The 22,644-nt window shown below is 39.5% G+C and overlaps 1 protein-coding gene across 1 annotated transcript; it reads right to left on the bottom strand.

Moving 5' to 3' along the window:
* Positions 1-1,783: 1,783 nt before the first annotated feature.
* Positions 1,784-17,531, bottom strand: PHYH (phytanoyl-CoA 2-hydroxylase). Its single transcript, XM_036024851.1, has 10 exons — positions 17,409-17,531; positions 15,108-15,166; positions 13,766-13,876; positions 12,998-13,166; positions 10,718-10,799; positions 8,829-9,010; positions 6,897-7,046; positions 4,874-5,005; positions 2,164-2,326; positions 1,784-1,946 (listed from the first exon to the last, which is right to left on the bottom strand). Exons 1-9 carry the CDS (start codon positions 17,475-17,477, stop codon positions 2,273-2,275), a joined length of 1,008 nt encoding a protein of 335 aa, XP_035880744.1. The 5' UTR covers positions 17,478-17,531; the 3' UTR covers positions 1,784-1,946; positions 2,164-2,272.
* Positions 17,532-22,644: the final 5,113 nt, after the last annotated feature.

Raw genomic sequence — 22,644 nt, 5'->3', positions numbered from 1 at the left:
GTTGGAGTCCCAGCTTCCCTGCAGCCCTGTGTCCCAGGCTAGCTGGCCTGCAGCCTGACTCTCTTAGATGTCATGGACTGGCCAGGATCCTTGTGGCAAAAGTCCCATCGTACTCAAGCTGGTTCCTATACCCAAGACCCTAGCCAGTGCACAGGTACACTCGGCTCAAACAGGCAGGCCCACCTTAAACCAACTTTTTACTTAATGCCTTGTCTCTAGTAGACAGTATTACAATCTACTTGCTTCACTAGGACCAAAACATACGAATAAACAAAATTTTAAAACTCTTTGCTTAGCCTAATGAGCCACATTGTGTTTTTACTAACAAGGGTGAATTGCAAGAACTTTTCAAAATTGATTTTTAAATACAGCAATATATATGTATTACATTTGTATTCTCTTTATGGGAATGAAAAGATCATAGATGTTTTAAGGTAAAGTATTGTTGCCAACAAGTATTGTTGGGGGTGGGGTGTTATTCTCCTTTCCTTTCCTGATTAGAGATCAGTAAATTGTCGATGCGTGTTTCAGCCCTAGAGCCTAGGTCTGAGTTTCTTGTGGTCAGAAAGAATGCTCTAGGCATCTGTATGTGTTTCACACCCAGCATATGCCTAGCAGATGAAACATGCTCAGTGTTGATAATTGGATGAAGGAATGAATGAATGAATGAATGAAGTCAGAGGGCTGGACTACATGATCCATAGGACCCTCTCCAGCTCTTATGTTCTGTGTATTCTATGATTCTGTAACCTGTCCATTTGCTGACAATTGTTTATCAGCAGACTGCTAGACATAGTTTCTGTACATGTAGTAGAATCCCTTTATAATGCCGGTTTCCATAAAAAATACCAATGACTCTATTACAGATTACTCTTAATGTCTGCCATTGTTACAGTTCAAGAAATGTAAGTTGAATTGTAGTAGAGCAGTCTAGGGTCTTGAGCCCAAGGTCTGACGAATTGCAGCATTCTTAAAAACCAGCTCTTTCTGGATCCGTGGGCAAGAAGCCAAAGGAATACTGCACAGTGCTCCACACATGCTGTTCACACTGGCGTTCCTTATACACATTTTATTTTCCATTATTCCATAACCCAATTTCCTTAGACCCTGTCAGTAATCTTGTCCTCCCCAGTTTCCAGCTGGAACTGAGCTTAAGCTGGGTGTCCTTATAGGAGAAACCAACAAAAAGTCAGTGAAACTAGGATTAGAAATACTTGTGCTTGGCAGAATGACAAGAAAGGAACTCTATTTCTTTCTTAATAAACTAGAATTTCAAAAAAGACTGTTTCCTTGCTGTCCTCATCTGGTACAGAAGGACAATGTTCTGTTACAATAAATCCTTCCAGCTCTTGCTCATTCAAGATCCAAACAAAATGTATCAAAAATTTCCCTGTACCTTGAAAGAGGTTAGGCTTCTTCCAGCTGCCCTACCCAATAAGGATTAGCAGGTGTTACTCTTGTCTTCATTCTTTAGGAAGACTTGGACAGTTTTGTCTAGTTTACAGTGAGGGTTGTAGCGTGGAGAAGTCATGGAAAAATCCTGTGTCAGGGTATGAGTATCCACCCTCATTTTTACTCCATGATGTACTTCTTATGCCTTTCGGTAAATGTGCCTGTGTTATACCTTGTTCTGTATTTGAAAAGAAGTCTCTCATGACATGAAATAAGTAGATTGTGTGTTTTCCGGAAGAGGGACACAAAACTCAACACACCCTGAGTTTCAAAACCTTCATTTCTGCTTGGGTAAAGAGCTAGTTGAATGAAAGAAACAGATCTAACACACTTAAATTATACAGCAATCACATTTATTTGGTTGTAAACCTAACTTTGTTTTTTCCTTAAAATGGTAATATTTCGCTTTTACTGATTTTATATTCATCAAAGCAATACCGCTGCCCAGCAAAATTACCCGCATGCAATTAAGTACCTGATACATGCATTTTGATTTTTTTTTAAAGATTTTATTTATTTACCTTCAGAGAGGGAAGGGAGGGAGATAGAGATAGAGGCAGAGAGATAGAGAGAAACATCAATGTGCGGTTGCTGGGGGTTATGGCCTGCAACCCAGGAATGTACCCTGGCTGGGAATCGAACCTGGGACACTTTGGTTCCCAGCCCGCACTCAATCCACTGAGCTATGCCAGCCAGGGCTCGCATTTTGATTTTGTTAACAAGTGATAGGAAAGATTATATCATCTCACTAAAAAATATTTTCCTTAGACACCTTGTTTAATTTTGATTTTCTTTAAAAGTGTCATAGCAAAGGGCTGTTTCAAAGGTTGGTTCTTTCTCCTTTCACAAGCCGTGCTCGGAATCTCCAAAAATCCTGGAAATAATGCCAAACAAAATGAGTTTATGGAACTCTTCAATTTGTCTCTTGACTATAAAGAAAGTAAATTTCTAGCATCTACAAGTAGTTAAATAGAGGGGAAAAAGCCTCCACAGTAAAGTTGTATCAGTTAGAAAATAAACCATATTCTGAGACTCCAATGAATTCACTGGCCAGCACCTAATATCATGTTAAACTATCTAAGACACGCAGCCCCAGACCGTTAGCCCTGCTCTACTGGGTACTCTGGTTGACTGCAGGTACCCTAGCGGGCCAAGCAGTGGGCTTGTTCACAGCACAGTGCACCTCCACCTTTCTGTCTTCCTTTTGGTTATCTGCCCGACTCATTCTGAGTGATCTACTCCTGATTAGATCCTAATCATGAAAATGATGCTATAGGTTAATGTTTGTTTGTTCTTTTTCTTTTTAATTTTTTAAACATTTTAATTGTTGTTCATGTACAGTTTTCTGTCTTTTACTACCATCCCAGCCCACCCCCCCCCCAGCCCTCCCCACCTCCCTCCCATTTCCACCTGCCTAGTTTTTGTCCATGTGTCCTTTATACTTGTTCCTGTAAACCCTTGCCCTTTTCCCCTGAAATTCCCTCCCCTCTCCCCTCTGGTCACTGTCAGCCTGTTCTCTATTTCAGTGTCTTTGGTTATATTTTGCTTGTTTGTTTGTTTTGTGGTTTAGGTTTCTGTTAAAGGTGAGATCATATGGTATTTGTCTTTCACTGCCTGGCTTATTTCCCTTAGCATAATGCTCTCCAGTTCCATCCATGCTGTTGCAAAGGGTAGGAGCTCCTTCTTTCTTTCTGCTGCATAGAATTCCATTGTGTAAATATACCATAGTTTTTTGATCCATTCATTTACTGATGGGCACATAATTCAGACTTTATAATTTATTTCTTATTCCTTGTTGTTGTTTTTTTTTAAGCAACCAGCAAGATATGGTGGGAAGAACGATTTTGGAATTGCACCTGACTCTGAAGTCTAGTTCTGTCACATAACAGGCCAACCTCTTGGACTCTATTTTCTCATTAAGAGGGTGGAGCCACAGCCCTGGCCGAGTGGCTCAGTGGGTTGGAGCATCATCCCGTACACCAGTCAGGGAGTGGATGGAAGGCAACCAATTGATGTTTCTCTTTCACATCAATGTTTCTCTCTCTCCCTTCCTCTCTCTCCAAAATCAATAAACATATCCTTAGGTGAAGACTGAAAAAAAAAAAAGAAGCATGTAGCTATAATGACTACTCCATTGGATTTTGGTGAAGAAATAGGTAGGGGAATATGAAAGTGCTTTTGTTTGTACCTTACAAAGAGCTATAGAGCAGAAGTTTGTATTGTTATTCTAACTAAAGCTGATAAACTATAACTAAGAGAGTAATTAAAATAAATACAGGAGGTAATTCACTTAGTACAATATTGACAAACCTCAAACTTAATGTGTAGTTTTTTTTTTTTTTTCTGTCATGGTGTTGGATGGAAGCCCCAGTTGCCAAACTATGTTGCCTTTGTAAGGCATTTAAGCACTGGACAAAGGGAGAGGACAGTACTTCCTAGGATCTGCAAATGTGAAATCAGAGCATTTTCAGACATGGGGTACATTCACAGCTTCTAAGGGGAGAAAGGGGTAAAGAGTGAAGTAAGATTCTTGAGATGGGAAGGTATTCAGAAAATAATTCCCAACACTGGTAGCCTGTCACTGGTGTGCAGTGCTCTTCGCAGTACTGGAGGGCCCCGTTATTGCTGCATGCAGTCTGTGTGCGGCTCATGTCACCCCCACAGGAAATGCATGCATTTATGATTATCAAATGTAAATTTTAAAAATAGGACTGGCTCCTTGTTCAGGTGCTAAAATGTACATCATTTACAAAGCAAATATGTTTATGTGTTTGCCCTGATAATTTTTTTATTGATCCTCAACAGTATTGAATGTTCACTAATTAAAAACAAATAATTTACAAGTGATGTGTATGAATTAGGAAAGCATATAAAATATTGTCTCACACCTCTTATTGACAGGCATTAGTGATCTTCAATCTCTGCTACATGCAAGATGCACCTCTCATCGAATTCAGGTGCAAAGTGATTCAAAGTTGCCTGAGAATTGCTTCCTGAGAGTCTAATTGGATTCCCAAGGTATAAATATTCTATTCTGTACAAATAAAGGGGGAGTACAACTGATAGTCCAAACCTTTAAATTTCTTCATGTGCATTCAGAAGGTAGCCTTTTGTCCTTCATTTCCTGCCCTTTAAAACTGTTTTCTATTTTCTTCCCTACCTGTGCTTCCTAGAACAAGGTAGGCTGCATATCCTGGGACAGCCCAAAGACACCGGAAGCCAGCGCAGTCTCAACCCCCCACACCAGGGAAGCGAGTAGAAACTGAAATCTATGGTCATGCCTAGTGGGTCTCAGCCACATTTCTGCAATGAGCTCTCAACCCAAGCACTTCATACTTTCAAATTAAATCATATATGAGAATAATTAAGCATCTGAAGAAAAAAAAACACAAATCTTCATCTTGTCATTTCATACACGTACCTGTAAAGAGACATCTTCAATTCCATGCAATTTTTTTGCAAGTGCCACAATTTCCTTCTCAATGTTTTCTTGACTAGTGCCCTTCACGTCGATGTAGTGGCTGTCACTACTGGCAAAATGGCAGGAAATTGCCTGGACAAAGTGAACCAATTAATACTAGGGGGAAAAATCCCATTAACACCAGCAACCAAGCAAGGTTTCATTTAGAAAGTCAGTTATTTCACTCAGCTTCTGATTCCTAGATTGAAAGCTGTTCCAACAAGTCTTAAATCAGTTTCTTTGTGGCTCAGTGGCTTCCTCTCCCCTTCCCCCGACTTCCAGCTAAAAGCTACTTGAGAAATTACAAGAGGTTTTTCACTAGCTGTGATATTTATTTTCAAAAAAGGTATATATGGGGCAGAGTACATAATTACATAAGTAAGAGGTCTTTAATTTTTTAACATTTGATTTTTCTAAGGAATAGAGAGCCCCAAGTGCTAAAAAGAGATGTATTCCAGGCCATAGTCACAGAAGTTACTCAATCAAATTTGTTATTTCAATGGCCAGAGATTATGAAAAAAATTTTTTTTGAAGGAAAATAATACATACATACATAATGCTCTTGAATCAAAAGAACATTTAAAGTCTGAGGGCGTTCCCATCCGATACCCATCTTGTTTCCTTATGAAGGCAAGGCAGAAGTTACTTGGCTCTTCCCATTGTTGAAAAAGTTATAAATAAATCTGCTGCAAAGCAGTAGTTAAAACTACCTTCCCAGTCACAGGTTAGTTACTGAAGGTGAGCGCACCTGTCAGAAAGATGTCTTTCTTTGCCCAAACCATCACATTTTTAGGCAGTGGGGCCACAGACTCCATTTCCCACGTGAGCCCAGTGCCAGGTTGAGCTGCATGGAGCCCGAGGCAAAAGGGGGAAATGTGAATCCTTCATATATGCACTTATATGTTTTTTTAATGATTAATGTTTTTCCAAACATTAAAGTGGTTCAAAAATATTGAAAAATTCGAAAGTCAGTATATTAAAATTCTCCTTATTTGTATCATGGTGCCTATACCCTCCTTTGCACAATGCTGAGGGTTGTGCTGGTGAAGAGCTTGATCTTGTTTTTATTTAAAACGTTGGCATGGTGCTTATCACAAATTGTTTTGCAGTAATTTTGATTTTTAAAAATATTATTGTAAAGAATATTATTCAAGTGGATTTTTGAATTTTTTTAGTCATCCCCCCAAACCTTAAATTTTGCCCCTGAAGAGAGCACCTTCTCACCTCACCCCTATCCTGGCCCTGTTGAGCCTGGTGGAAACGTGAATGAAGGAAAGATGCAATCTGGTAACTCAACCTTGGCCCCAGGGAGACAGAAGACATTGCTGTACCAAATGAACAGCCTCACTCAGTCCCAAAGAAACCCTCAGTATTTAGTATTGACAGTCATGTTATCATGGGAAAAATTTAAGTCCATAGTACTACCAGATGTGCTGAATTTTAGATAAACAAGAAATCTGGGAATATATGAGAAACTTGTCAATTTTTAATGTGAGCAATAAAATCATATCATTTAAAATACTCTAAGACTGAAGAGTGGAAAACATGGCTGTCTGCTATACCTGATTTCTGGGCAGCCAATTCAGGACATTTCTTTCAGATCAATAATATTTTTCTTAATAGTGATGATATAAACTGTCCTTTTACATGGTTCCTATGAGCTACAGGCATTCCAAATTTTATTATTTTAGTTTGTCACCCATGGTTTTTGCCTCCGAAGCATAGGCTATCAGCTACCGAGGAAACTCTTACTCTGAAGGAAATCATGAATGATTAGGGCTCGATATGAACAGGGTTGGGATCCTGAGGCCACCTGGCTTCTTACTGATATGAGAAAAAAGGCCTGGGGTAGGCAAGTATATTTCCTAGTAAGTAAACTGGACTAGTGTCTAGTTTAAAGTGACAAATCTTAAATTTCAATACATCTTGACATTTTTGTGTTTAACCATTCATCTTTGGAAAGTGTGGTGATGTTAACACATACCTTCCGGAATCCTTGAGTTTTGTTCTGACCAGATCCGTGGATAAGCAAAGGATGAAAGAAAACAGTGTCTCCCTTCTCCATCACAAGGTGCACATGGGCATTGTTTTTGTCATAGTCCTGTATCCCATGGAACATGATGTTAACTCCCCCCTGGAATACATAAGAGAAGTAAAGTCTGTACTTGAGGAGACCAGTAATTACAAACTGTATGGCTTACCAGGAAAAGCAAAGATCCTCTAAGTTCTTGCAAGAGAAGATAAATAAAGTTGATCCTTTAAATAATGTAAGTATACAAAATCTTCTCAAACATCTGGTTTTTAAAAAAGTCACAGTTTTTTTTTTTACCAAATGAAAACTGAATAATAAATGGAGCTCTAGATCAGCTTTGCACTTTTCAGTTAACACGTTACTCCTTTCCAGCCAAATCTATAATCATTCTTTCCCAGCATGATACTCTCCTCACCTGGAATTTTGCATAAATCACTCTTCTATTACTCAGGAGTATCTCTGAGAAGCTATTGTCCCACACAAAGGGAAGAGAAAGTGCTTAATTTTTCTGAACTCAGAAACCATTCATGTCATGTCCAGAGTAAAAAAAGAAGGATAGTAAATTAAAACATTGTTTATAACTTTCCAAAGTTAGTTATTGTTTTAGGTAATGGTTACATGTTTATTAAAAACTATGGTGAAAAGTGATTTAAAGTTTACAAGCTTTTATGAGGGGGTCAGGGGGATGGGTGGTTCTAGAGTAGAGGCAGGGCAGCATCCTGCTCACCTTTCTACTACTATCCCAAACTCCTTTTGAGGTTAACTGCTTCCCTACTGGACTGTGTTAGGAGTTTGACCCAGTGCACTTCTCTCCTGGCCATGGTGGATGTGTAACCCAAGCTGACCCAATCTGACCTCCTATTGCAGCCACTCAGATTCAAATCTGAGCAGAGGATGGAAGAAACGAGACATAGTCAGGGTTCAACTGCCCACGCCAGGTGTCACACCCCAACTCTTCCCACCGAGCAAACGTCCAGAGCTAGTCAGCCTTCCACAGGTTCAGCATGACCCTGCAGCTTTCCAAAACACTCCCTTTTGTTTGCATCAAACCTTTCCTAAACTTTACCTTAACTGACAAATCTCATAATTTCAGATTTTATATCAGAATCCAGACTCAAATTTTTTACTTAGCACTAATCATCAGTGCATGAATTCTGAGATAGAAGTCCTTAAAGCCATATTCTCGTTACTTCCTACAGAACCACAGTCACTCTTCCTGCCTTAAAAACAGGTGCTTTTTCCATTCTGACCATCATTACAGGGCTTCGAGATGTTATTGCCTTATACCTAAAACTCTAGTTTCCCGGCCCCTGGATTCCTACACCTCCAACACATACTGTGACACACCCCAAGATTATTGTTCTTGAAGAGCCAGTTTAATCTCATCACTCCGGAGCTTAAAAGTGTTTAACAGTCCTACAGCATCAACAGTTGAATCAATAAACTGTGGAATGGCCATGCAATAGAATACCACTCTGTCCTCCCCAGAGCCTCTGCTGGTCTCTCCAGCTGGGAGGCGATGACCTCTCGCTCTTTTTTACTCTGAGAGTCATCAATCAGTGTGTAAGACCTATTTGGCACTTGTCATATGCACCTGGTTTTGTAGTGTTTATGTCTTACCTTTGCATTAGGCTCTATAATCTTGGATCTTAAAGCACCTACCTAACTTCCCCGTGTTGACTGGCTTTCAGACCCTTGTTGAAAGTGCAAGAAAGAGTATTTTATCTTGACATCCTTGAATTTTCCCTGATCCTAATTCCAAATCCTAGACCAATGTTTTGCTATGAAAGGAAATGTTATATCGCTGGTAAAGCTCTTTATGTATACTGATGGGAAATTGACGCAAAAGATTCTGATCAAGGCTCAGCTGCTGCACAGACCTACCTCCCACTGGGGATAATCATGTGGCTTCAGGGTGCCTTTGTGAGTGCCTGGGAGCACCACCAGGCAGCCATTGTTCCGGTCAATGCGCTCCATGGCCGTCCAAGCACAAACAATCCCATTGCTGGGCCGGAAGGGGAAGTAGTGCAGATCTTGGTGGAGGGGGTGGCGGGATGTCTTCTTGCCTGAAATGGAACCTGCTGTTAAAAGACACTCAAGCCTAAGAATTCTTCTCCTTTGCCTGAAAAAAAAACAGAAAAATGACCTATCCCTGCAAAAACCAAACAAATGACATATTATTCTAGAAAATCAACCTCAAGAGATAAGCACCAAATTGGAATATCAAATCAACACAGGGCCTCCAGATTCTATACTTTTTTCTGGGTTTCTGGTAGCCAAGTACTCACACACATTATTTTCTAGTAAGTCGTACATATGTCATGATGTCTATTGTGCTTTATTCCTTTCTAACTCTGTTTAGACATAGAGCCTAGTACTAATAAAAATAAAATTAAAAAAGTTTCATTAACTACACTGAAGAGAGTGGTCAAATTTGAGGTCCACTGATAGTCTGCTAAGTGGCTAGTGTAAAAAAATTAACTAATTAACTAACTAAATGAATAAAAAGGCCTCTGAGAGGTGTCCCCACCAAACTAAATAGAAGCACTCAGTGTATAATCACTGTGTAGAATCAGAGACACCATGATCCACATTCACATATTTCTCCGGTTTTGCTCCTGAATTTGATTCCCCAGGCCACCTGCTCTGTCCAGGCAAGACATCCAGAGAGAGAGAGGGAGACTTGGTGATGTTAAACTACAGGCCCGTCCATAAACCTCTCCTGGCCATTGGGAGGAAGAAAAAGTAGAAAAGATTAAAGGATCACTAATGGCCAATTTACTACTGCTGGTATAGCAGAATTTCTCAGCGTGGCCTTCTGCCTGAGAGTCTCTGGGGATACTTAATAAAATGGAGATTCCTGGGTTCTATCTTTCAAATCAGTTTCTTGGGAAGTAAGGTTTTAGAAGTTATCTATCAGCAAGCACAAGAAATTTTACAAATAACTGTACTATATGATTTATAAAAATAGTTTCCTGCTGTACTTGAACAATGATTAAAATTAAAAAATAGTTTTTTATTTGTAATAATAATGTCTTCAGATCAGGAAGGCAGAATCCACACTATTATGGGTGAGAATGGTTAACAAAGCATAGAGGTGCTGAATAACAGGAGCATATGTTATATAAACAGTTGTTTATTGCCCTGCATTTTTAAGAATCTAGTCATCTGAAAACCCAGCAATAACCCTAGAGTTAATAATCTGAAATCACTATTATACTTCAATGTTGTTATGATGTAAGATATTTTGAGTTAAAGCACTGTAAAAAACAAAATTCAAATGAGTAAAATTGAAGATCTAATTGGCTTTATTATATAATTTATGAATCAGGCAGCATCCGATCTAGCAGATAGAAAGGAGTTTTGAGGAGCTGTACAAAATGAAAGGCTTTGGTAGGCAGAAGGTGGAAGGCCAAGGAAGCTACTAGCAAAGAGTGGACTGTTTCAGGCAAGGTCCCCTTCCGTTAGGGGCGGGCAGGGGCCTATCAGGCAGATTGCCCCCCTAGTCCTGACTAGGAAACTCCAGACTGACTGGCTAAGATTTTGCTCTGCAGGAAATGAAAGCTGCAATCAGGTTAGGCAATTGGGCTAGTTTGCTGATGTGGGCTTAGCACAAGTGACTCTGCTTTGGGCCCATTGCCTCCTTTTTAATGATATTCATATTTCTTTATGAAAAGTTTAGCACTTATACACATGGCTGTAGTTAGAAGATCAACCTTATATATTTTAAGTAAACATTTTTTCCTTCTCCTTAACAAATGAGAGCCCTTTACCAGAATCTGGAGGTTTGTTTATCAGCATGGTATGCATGGCCATAATATTGGGTCCAGTGAAGCACTCCACATATTTCAGAATCTAAAGAAAAGGGGAAAAAGAGTATGAGAATTCAAACACACAGGCAAGTGGCATAAAGTACAAGTGTCTTTTTGAAAACCAAGATAACAATAGTTTGAAAAAAAGCAGTTGGTATTAACCACATTGCACACAAAGCATGAAAAGGTTAGCACTTGGAAATCGCTGGAAATTTATAACACTCTGAATTGACAGGCTTTTTGGAGCCTGTTGGAAACCTAATCACTTTTTATACAAGAGAGATAGAAGTTCCTATGAGGGATCAACTGGGAAGGACAGGTATATCCTTCTGTCAGTCAAAGCTGACGATAGTTGCCCTAGTTGCCCAGTGAGAGGCCAGCTTCCTCTTCTTTCATGGAGACTATTAACAGGAAGGGACTGTGAAGAGGATGCAGCACACTTGTAGCTGCCATGAGGGGCCCAGAGGAAAGAAGAACAGCAGCCCATGGAGTTTATGTTATAGTCTGGTGGGAAGAATGATGTTAAACAAATAATGACATGGGCAATTGTGATTTTGATACATGCTATAAGGAATAAGCTGCAATGAGAGCATGAGACAGGGAGGGCTGAATTAGTCATGGGCTCCAGCAGCCAGGGTGCTGCCCCCAGCACCTAACCCTCCTTGGGTGGGGCGAAAAGCAGAAAAGACTCAACACGGAATGCCTACTACCTGCCAGAAGCTTTATACAGAGGCCAATTAAGCCTCACAGTAATCCCTGGAAATTAATGTCCCCATTAATTAATAATCATTTTAAAATGAACATCCCACACAAATAAGATTGAAGCTATTAAGTTGCCTGAGTTAGCAAAGCTGGTTACATGAAAAAGTTAATATTCAAATTCCAATTCTGCCTGATTCCAAAAAATGAAGCACATTTTACTGCTTTCTCGCTATTTGATCTCTTGTGTATAAGGAATATTGGTAATACATGTATGAGACACTTTAAATGTTACAAAAATCCTAGGGGTCAGTCCCAATATTTGTTTTTTTAATAAAGGCTGCCATTTGTTGTTTGCTTTTTCACTCAGCCAATATTTTCTAACCTCAGTCAATGAAGAGCTGTCCTCGCCATTTCTGCCATACTTTGCAGACTCTCCCAAGATAGTTAGCTAATAATTTCTTTAACTCCTTTTACGTGGTCTCATTCTGATTAATAACATTCTTGAAATCATGGGTTAGATGTACTGGTTATTTTTCAACACACATTCAAATAGACAGCTATGAAAACCTCCTAAACCTCCTATTGCATACTTCCTAAAAATCATTACATGAACTACCAGATACATGGTTCACACTTTAGAGACACAGAAAACCTGAAAATCCTGGTAATGCTTCATTTACCACAAGTTGTCTCTAATCTTGAGCTTTTCAACCTTGACCTACCACACAGCTACCATGTCCATAATGCAACTTAAGGTTGAGGTACATGGATGGTCCAGAAAGGTCACGTCCCCTCAGGTCACCAAAGCAAGGGGCTGAGCATCACAAATTCTCTAACAGTGTTTTGGTTATAATTTCTAATAAGTACTATATGTAATGTCTCCTTTAAAACCAGTCTAAGCGAATGCTTCATGAACAGTGGTACAATGCATGTGTGCAATGGAATAATGTACAGCAGTTTTAAAAGTGTGAGTAGATCTATAGGTACCTAAACAATAGTAATTTTTAAAAACTAGTTTAAATTTAAAAACAAACTCATAGCTCTGCTGACCAGATTCATAAAACAAACAGAAAAAATTAAATGGATTTGCAGTGAATAGCCTCAGCATTCTCACCCCTTTTGTTATGCCTATACTGAGTATAAGAAAGACTCTCTCTTTAACACAGAATTCCTGCCCTTCTAAACCAAAGATAATTAGCAAACTCAGAGTGGGGTTTCTCGAACTGGACACTACTGACATTTGAGACTGAATAATCATTTTGGGGGCGGGGGAGAGCTATTCTGTGCATTATAGGATCCCTAGGCCCCATTAGCAACATCCCTGGCTTCTACGCCTTAGGAGCCAGTAACACACCATCCCTCCTTGTCCATGTATGCCAAGCAAGCATATCTCAAGACACTGCAAATACCATCTCCCATTGAGAACCATTGCTCTAGGCCACAGCAGAAACATGCTAGGTAAAGTAAAAAGAACAGACTTCAGAGGCAAGCATGCAAATGGGCTATTAGCTTAGAGGCAAAAAATGCAAGGTCTTGAACCTCAGGGAGAGTGCAGTATCTGAAGAGCTCCTCATCTTCTTGGAAATCTTGGATCTTGGTAACCACTTTTTCACTTAAGGCATATTCTGATTTCACAATGGTCACATCTTTCATTATGCTTAATCCAAGTGGTTTTACCTCCTGTTTGCAGATTCTTTCAAACTCATTCCTAGAAAATTAAATTGGCAAATGATGTCACTAGTGCTGTCTCCAAGCACTTGCCTGGCCCCATTCTGGGAAACATTTACAGATTTTGGGAAGGGGGATCTCTGCACTATGATGACCTCCAGCCCCAGGATGATAATTCTAATGGAAAGGAGGAGAACATGGCCAACTCAGAAGTCCCTGCCTTCTAACTGTGAGCAGACCATTTGGGGAAATGTATGTGATTTGGTTATATCTAAAGAATAATAGCAATCATTCCTGTAGCACTTACCCCCTGCCAGGCCTTGTTCAAAATCTCCTCTCAATATGTTTACCTTATTTAGCCCTAATGACAACTCTAGGACATAAGTACCATTATTACCCCCACTTAACAGGTGTGGGAGCACACACACGTAAAGGTTAAGTAAATTGCCTCAGGACACACAATGTTAAGTGGTGGGGCTAAGATTAAAGCCAGCCAGTTGGGCTCCGGAGTCCAGGTTCCTGACCACTTTCTAAGGAACCAAATTGCTAAATAATCTCTGAACATGCACAGCTTATCTTACTATATTCCCATCACAGACATGACATGTACTTCTGTAAAACAACAAATAGTTACTATACCTAAAGCGTTCAATATCAGCATCAGATACCAAATTTTTAATGACAAGAAACCCATTTTCTTCATAAAACTTTCTCTGTTCTAGGCTTAGAACATTATTATCCAGAGTATACCTAAAGGAAAAAATAAACCTCAAATAAGTCCAATTTAAAAATCACATCCTAACAACATATATCAAGAACCCAATAGAAATGCTGGTGATATTCTTCCACTCAGCATTTCTATTTCAAAAACTTTAAGGAAATAATCTGAAAGAAAAATTTAAAGCTTTAAATCCAAAGCATTAACTACTGGCTCCAAGAAATGGAAGAATAACTAACTATATCATCTCCATTCAATGGAATATGACTCAGGAATTAAAAATGAACAGCATATAATAAAAGGACAAAGCTTATTATGATAAAATATGACAATTTATAAAACTAAGACACTATTTAAAAAACTTCAAAGAAGTTCAAAAAAATTTTAACAGTGACTGCTTTTATGTAATGAAATTATGTATGAATTTTTAAAAAGTACTTCTATTTCTCTGATTTTTTAAAAAAGATTTTATTATTTTATTTTATTTTTAGAGAGTGGGGATGAGAGGGAGATAGAGGAGAGAAACATCAATGTGCAAGAGATACATCGATCAGTTGCCTCTCACATGCCGCCTACTGGGGACTTGGCCCAGGCATATGCCCTGACTGCGGGGAATCCCACCAATGACCTTTGGATTCACAGGCTGGCACTCAATCCACTAAGCCACACCAGCCAAGGCTATTTCTCTGATTTAATTTTTTGTGTGTGTGATGAATAAGTATGGTTTTGCAGATCAGCAACAAATTCAGTAGATTTTATATTTTTAATTGTCTAGTTCACACATTCTCCAAAGAAATCAAAGTAACAAAATCCAAATAAGTGTACAGCACACACACAAACTCAAATCACCCAGTCCATTCTTCTAGCTGGAATTGTGGCTGTGTATGAACAGTGCATGGAGCTCAAATGACTTTCTCTTCAAAGGTAATTTAAGATAAATCAAAGATGCCAGCTAATATATCCTATGACCATATGACAGGTAAATTTAAATGAGATATACCATGCCTGAATTTTAAAAACCAGAATGCACCCTTTCTGATATTTTTCCTCCTTTCTCAATTTTAAAATACAAATAGAAAATTAAAGTCAGTATCTTCAAAATTTTCCACAATTGTTCTAATTGCAACAAGTCCTGGAAATGGAGGTCTTGCATAATAAATTCTTACCAGACAATGTAATATATTGTGTTTTATATCTTAGTTACCACTAGAAAAAAACTTTACATACATTGTATGGTAAAAAATTAAAATTAGATCTACTTACTGGAATTGTTGAGGATGGAAACTGGTAAGAGGAAGAGCCCCTGAAGTAGGGTGAGCTACCTAGGATATGAGTTAAGGGAAATAAAAATGTATAAATCAGCCTTTTCTAGAAACAACAGTCTGCCCAGGATTGGCTGTCATAGGGAAGACTGGTCCTAATGGATATCAAGCAAGCTGGTTACACACATAACCTATGACATTTATACACTGCTGCTTACATCACTTCATTTCATTCCCACAGGCGCCTGAAGTGGTGGCTGGAAGCCCAAGAGCTTTGTTATGGGTCCTGCCACTCGGAGCAGGAAACCAGGTTTGGAGGGCTCAGCAACTGATCCAAGGTCACCCCACAGAAGATGGCTGAGCCAAGATTTGACCCATACTCTTTACTTCAGAGCTTCCATCTATTTTATTCCACATGACTATTCCTTCCATCAAGCTGCTGAACAAATAAAAATGGAAAGTTTCAATTCTAGAAGTAAGGAGAAACATGTGCTATTCAAGAGAGGTATTTAACTTAGTTGGAGTCCAGTCAGAAATATTAGAAACAGTTTGGCTGGTTATTTAAAAATAATCTATACAATAAATAATGATGCCAAGAAAAGTATGATTTACACAGCTGAATATAAGTTTAAGTATCTTAAAGAACTAGTAGTTCTAATTTTCTTTTTTGTCCAGTAACCACAGATTATTGATTTAGCATCTATTTTTCTTCATTTTCACTTTTCAGCGTATCTTTAGTTTAGAGTTATTTTCAGAATGTCATTACTCATAGACATGTTATTTTTAAGTAACATCTTTATGTAACTGAGAACAATGTTATAATCCACAAGAAAGGAGGGCCAGGAGTCAGAATTACTAACTACTGTCTGTTTTCCATGTGGCAGAGAAGTTAAAGACCTTTGTCAACTATTCTCAGAAAAATGTGGTTGCCAGGACAGTTCGAAAGTCAGCATTCCAGTGAAGAAGAGAAGAAGAGGAGGAGAAGAAAAGGAAGAGGAAGAAGGAGAAGGAAAAGGAGAAGAATAAATACAGATGCAAACACTAAATTCTGACCTTGACACTATTATAACAAGAACCAGCAGGATCGGAATATCAAATTTTAAAAGTAGTTAACAGATTGGATGAGGAACCTTAATTCTAGTTCCAGTTATATCTAGTCCCAATATAGTGGTGATTCTCTCAATTGAGACTGTCAGAAATAGAAAGTGAACCCATTCCCGAATAACTTGATTCCCTAGGTCTGACGTGAGCTTGAAAATCTGCCTTTCTAAAACCTTCCACGTGATGTTGATGGTCCAGGGAACACACTTAAGACAACCATTACTTTAATTAAATAACCTTGGTCCAGAGTTTTAATCTCTCCTAACCTCAATTTTCTCACCTGTAAAATGAGATTATGTAATCCCCTGGGTTCCTTTCATTAGCCTATGGACGGGACTTCAAATGTACAGTGGTTCTGATATATTGCTTCTTGGAACTCAGCTGGGAGAGCAATAGTGAAAGTAAAAGAAACAGCAAGTATAATCAAACATCTTATGAGATGGTAGGATCTTATATATAGGCAGACACGCTAATCAGGTCGTTTAATGAGCAATTCCAATTTTGTAGGGAGCTTTCAAAAGTGGCCCTGAAGGAGAACACTTCATCTGAGCAGCAAGAACAATTCTACACAGCAATTTGATTGACGACATGTCATCTGCTGTAGTGACATCTTTCTGGACCCTCACTACAGCGCACCTATTGCCTCTGGATTAACTTGTGATGTCGAATCGAGAGGTGGACCCAGGATACCAAGTCCTTTCCGGAAGACAGTGTAAACTTGTAGGGGTCGTAACCTTGGGTTCATCAGAGAAGAGCTAAAGGCCCAGGCCGGAGGGCGGGCTCTCTGCAAAGGACCAGCAGGACTCCCTGCTGAGGCCTTACTGCCCGCCAGTCTGCCTTGGTTTCTCATGGGACAACTTCGCTGTGACGTTTCTAGGTTTCCAGGCAGGCGTGGAGGTCACGCGCGGCCCAGTTCAAGAAATGACCAGGCCTCTGAGAGCAGGCCCCCTTGGTGACAAGCAGGGAAACCGGTGCGTAAAAGGGCCGGGTGCTGGAATGACGCCACATCGCCCACTGCCGCTTGCATCAGCGACTCGGGATGCGCCCTCCCCCTAGTCCACTCGCGCCAGGCGGCCCAAAGGGCTATGACTCTGGCGGAGATCAGGGCGTAAAGGAAGGGGAAGAACCGGTGCGGGGGCCGTGGGATTGCCCAGGAGGCCACCACCCTTCCAGCCCGAGCCCCACGCAGTCCAAAGGATACAACAGCCGAGGGGCAGCCGAGGTGGCCCAGCACTATGCGCAGGCGAGAGGCAGCGTGAGACCCATCCATGGTGACCACAGGGAGACCAGACCGCGGGCCTCCTGCTCCACTTGACTTCTGGGGGTGGCCCCATGGTGGCCCCGCCCCCGGCCAACCGGGCACCGGTGAGACGGCGTGGCCCCTCTGGGTGAGTAGCGCAGAGACGCCCCTTCCCGGGAGCGCACGCGCGGGCAGGGCTGCCTCGCAGTGGCGACTGACTTCCCAGCCTTGGAGGGCTCACTGACTGGGTTAAGGAAGCCCAGTAAGAAATTGAACCAGAACGTGACCCACAGTGTTAACAGCATAGTTTCAGATATTTTATTCCACATGACTGTTCCTTCCACAAAGCTACTGAAAGAATGAAATTTAAATGTTCAGCTCGACAAATAACACGCTCTTAAAAGAGGCATTTAATTTAGGGAGTCCAGTCTGAAATATTAAACGTAGTTTGATTGGCCCTTAAAAAAGAAGTGTATGAAATAAATGACTCACTGAAATGTCTGATCCACACAGTCTAGTATAATTTTAAATTTCTTAAAGAACTAGATTTTTTTGTTTAATTCCATTATTTGGAGATTAAGTACATATACACCAGTGGAACCTTGATCACTAGCATCGAGGCCATGAGCACCTACCTACGTGAGAGGAAACCTCTCCAAGTTTCCTCTCACATGCTTTATCATTATTTTTTTGTGTTTATGGTAAGAACACATGAAATCTATTCTCTTAGCAAGTTTTCTGTATACAGTGCAGCACTGTTAGCTATAAGCAGTAGGCTGTATTATATACATCTCCAGAACTATTTATCTTGCATCACTGAAACTTTGTACCCTTGGACAAACACCTCCATTACCCGCTCTCACAGCCCCTGGCAACCACCATGCCACTCTCCACTTCAGTGAGTTTGACTCTTAAATTCCACATATATAAGTGTTACGGATGTCGTATTTACCCTTTGGCGACAAGTTTTTCTCACTCAGCATAAAGCCCTCAAGATCTGTTCATGTTGTCCCAATTGCAGGATTTCCCTTTTTATTGAAGCTGAATAATATTCCATTATGTGTGTATACCACATCTTTTTTACCCATTCACCTGTAGACATTTAGGTTATTTCCATATTTGGCTATTGTAATAATGTAATGGATGTGGGAGTGCAGATGTCTCTTTGAGATCTTGATTTCAATTTCATTGGATAAATACCCAGAAGTGGGATCTTGGATCATACGGTGGTTCTCTTTTTAATTTTTTGAGGAATCTTCATACTGTTTTCCATAGTAGCTGTAAGAACTAGAAATTCTTTTCTGTAAGATGTTTTCCTCCAGTATCTACAGATGATGGAGTCAGTTTCTCATTGTTTCTTTTTCCTCTCATTTTTTTCATTGCTTCTTTAGCTTAAAGAGTTACTTCCAGAATGTCCCTCCTCATAAACATGTAATCATTTCTTAAATAATGACTTTATACAATGTGATGAAACTGCCATAGTCAAGGAGAGAAGCAACCCAGGAGTATGAATTATTAATTACTGCCCGTTTTCTCCAAGGCAGAAAGGAGAGAGTCAGCATCAGGCAAGACCTGCCCTTTGGCCTTCACCCCTGGGTTCTTTATTCTTTTTCCCATCATTCCTCCTTACCCAGACTGCCAGATTCCTTTAGTTTAACAGAAATGCCATGGGCCTTCTGTCATTAGTTCTTAACATCAACTCCCCAAACTGATCATCCTATGGCTGAACCTGACCCTTAACTTACCGACTGGATAAGGAAAATCACTTAGGTTTATCGTAGTTTAAAATGAAGTATCTGGCCTTTGGCAGGTACAGGAAATAGAATCTGCATCTTTCTGCTTCTGAGAAAAATCCTAAAGGTATTAGGAATAGACCAATAGGTGTCTCTTTACTGCCCTCACCTGATGAAAAGTGGGGACTGCTAGAAGGAGAAAAATAAAGCTAAAACTGTACAATCAGTTCACACCTACGTGAATTATTTAAAGACGTGGAATTTTAGTCTCATCAGCCCTGAAAGTTTTGGCCTTCTGGACCTATGAGAAATACAGGTGAGATGAAGCTATCTACACCTGTAATTTTAATACTCCTCTAAAATACTCTCGTTTTACAAGTGTGTAAAAAATCTCTGCCCTCCCAACCATTAGGCATTTATACAAAGGATATGTCTCAGTTTATGATTATTAAAAGAGATGAAGGAAATTCTTGAATACTTCTAATTGTTATCTGCCTTTTTAAATTAGAGGGATGTTGAATCTAATATTTTCATTTAAAACCGCATGGGAATTAAAATGGTAATTTCTCTTTAGGTAAAGAGGTAACCTGATGAAGTTTGCTAATTTTTTTTTAAATAGCAATTTGGGTTATTTGGAAATTCCTCTAGTAGGCATCCTTAGTAACTATGTTAAAAGAAAAATATTTTTAGAACTATTGGAAACAAAACATTAATGTAACATTATCACAAGAATGATCATTTCTATCTCCTTCTGAGTTTGGTATTTATTCATTTCTCATTAAACTTGTAATTTTGAGTATTAGTTTAAATTTACCTCCTGCCTTTAAGTAATTTGTTTAATTTACCTAAATATTGAAAGTAACCTTGAAGACAAATGTTCAAACACAATTTTCAAAGTCATTTAAGAAATAGTTTCCCTCAAATGTATAAGAAGTAAAAAAAAAATAACTTTTTAAATAATAGCCATATCTGAGCAGCTAAGGAGTATGACCTAAGGAAACCTCGGATGAAATTGTTCAAATCTTGTTCACACTTAAGAAAAGGTCATCATATACGTGAGAACTTGTAATCAATTCCAGATTCAAAAATGCCATTCCCCACTCTCTTATATCCTGCTTCCCCCAAACGCCATTCATTCCCTCTTGAGGAAGAGATTTGACTGTACGTTAGGTAATTGGTAGCAGGTTTTAAATATCTTTTAATCTGGCTGGTGTAGCTCAGTGGATTGAGTGTGGGCTGCCAATCAAAGGGTTACCAGTTCAATTCCCAGTCAGGGCACATGCTTAGGTTGCAGGCCAGGTCCCCAGTAGGGGCCACGTGAGAGGCAACCACACACTGATATTTCTTTCCTTCTTTTTCTCCCTCCCTTCCCCTCTCCCTAAAAAAGTTAATTAATTATTTTTAAAAAGCTCATTTAATTCATTCACCAAAAGGAAGCAAGCCCTCTTGCCATCTTTCTGCAACTCTGTTCACTGTTCACTCAGCACTCCTAGGAGAGCCAGCCCTCCCCTTGTGCATCAACTCCCATCCCCTTCCTGGACTGCTCTAGAAACTTGTTCCAGCGAGTATTCTCTCTGTGTCTGTTGGTTATTCCTGTAAGCTCCCACCCCCAATCAGCATTCAATCATGCTTTTATTTCTCCTATCTTAAAAAAACCACCTTTTGATTCCACATTTTCTAGTTATCATTCACACATTTCTCCTTCCTTTTGCGATAAAACTTGAATAAAATTGTATAAATCCACTGTCTCCATTTTTTTCCTCTCATTTTCTTGGTGAGTCGATATTTATCTTCATCACTTCACTGAAATTTCTGTCATCAACTTCACCAGTGATCACCATGTTGACCATCCAGTGGCCAATTCTCATTTCAAATATTACTGGACTCAGTGAAACACTGAAGGGACTTCACCACCTGCTCCATATCAGCCTCATTTGATGGTTCTTCCTCATTCAGCAGGCCCCTAATTCAGTCCAATGGTATCTCTTTCTACAAACACTATTAATACTCTCCTCAGTAATTTCCTCCGGTCTCATGACTGTAAATTCCTTCTGTAAACTAATGATCCCCAAATGTATATCTACCCTGTATTATCCAATAAATTCCAGACTGTGGGCATCCAGCAGTCTGCTACACAATGTTACTAACAAACATCTCCAAACAGAGTTTCTGATCTTCCCCCATCTAAATATCATGCTGTCCCCTAAAAAAAAAAAAAGGTATGTCCACTTCCTAACTGCTGGAAAAGGGGAATGTGACCTTGTTTGGAAAAAGGGTCTTGGCAGAAATAATTAAGTTAAGGATCTCTAGAGGAGCTCATCCTGGGTTACCTGGGTGAGACCTAACCCCAGTGAAAACTCTTCCCATGTGACTTTGACACATCACTAACCCTACTCCTGTCCTGCTGAGAACCACCCACCTCTGGCATTTCGTAGTAGAGGAACAAGAAAAAATCATGGGCACACACACACACACACACATGTGCTGCACTCACTGCCATTTCTTTAGATCTGAATTAGAATGTCAGAATCTGTCCCATTAACATCGTGGTCTCAAATGAAAGTAATTTAAGAAAAACAGTATATAAGGACACAGATATAATTAAGCCGCATGTTGTAGCTATAAGACAAACTTTCTATAAATCATTTCCAAACAAAGAAATGTAAGCTTATTTTCTCCAAGCCCATATCTGATGTCAGCCATAATTAAAACAAGTGTGAAGAATTGAGATGATGTATAGTACAATGAGATTTTTAATCTCTCAGCCTGAACTAGAAACTGAAAGATAGATATGAATCTGAGAGAGGACGGAAGGATAAAATTATCATTTATGGAATTGTCTGGATCGAGAAATGTCAAGAGGACTCAGGTAATTATGTAGCACAACATGGAGTTAACCAACAAATCTTAGACACTTCATGAAGACCTAATTTGTGCAGGGCTGTGTATAAAGAATAAGGAAAAATAGAAAGGGGTGTAGGCAACTATTCATTGTAGCAGAGGGTTCACACCTAGTTGGAGAGAAAGGCAGTAAACACCTGGCAAGGGCTTAACAATCTGTACAAGGAATTTCTCCATAGGCAGTGTCTGTGGCCAGAGGAGAGAGAGAGAGGCGGAACCAGGGGCTCCGCTGGGGGAAGAAGCATTTCTGTTCCAAAGTAATATGCCTAAGAATGAAGGAAGATAGGAAACTACCCATCTCCCAGGAAAAATTTGTGCTTCTGTGGCCCTTCATGTATATTTTATTTTGCCATCAATAATATTAATACATATTTAAATATATATAACAAATAAATATATTTAAATAATTTGATGTTTTGCGATCGATTATAATACAAATTTACTTATGCTCCTGTTCCCCAGGAAAATACCATTGTTAAATTTTCATGTATTTTCTCCATTCATACATAGTTGGGATACACACACACACACATATTGTTTACAAAATTGATAAATTTTTTCAC

The sequence above is a fragment of the Phyllostomus discolor genome, chromosome 1 (assembly GCF_004126475.2).
Source record: "Phyllostomus discolor isolate MPI-MPIP mPhyDis1 chromosome 1, mPhyDis1.pri.v3, whole genome shotgun sequence".
NCBI lineage: Eukaryota > Metazoa > Chordata > Mammalia > Chiroptera > Phyllostomidae > Phyllostomus > Phyllostomus discolor.
Note: the sequence above shows the minus strand (reverse complement) of the source record. Positions and strands in the feature narration are given on the sequence as shown.

Excerpts from the sequence above, each read along its gene's own strand:
- PHYH (XM_036024851.1), bottom strand. The coding sequence starts at position 17,477 with ATGGATGGGTCTCACGCTGCCTCTCGCCTGCGCATAGTGCTGGGCCAC. Across the intron at positions 10,800-12,997 it reads GATACTGCACTCTCCCTGAG|ATTCTGAAATATGTGGAGTG; the intron begins GTTCAAGACCTT and ends CCTTTTCTTTAG. Across the intron at positions 9,011-10,717 it reads AAACAAACCTCCAGATTCTG|GCAAGAAGACATCCCGCCAC; the intron begins GTAAAGGGCTCT and ends GTTCCATTTCAG.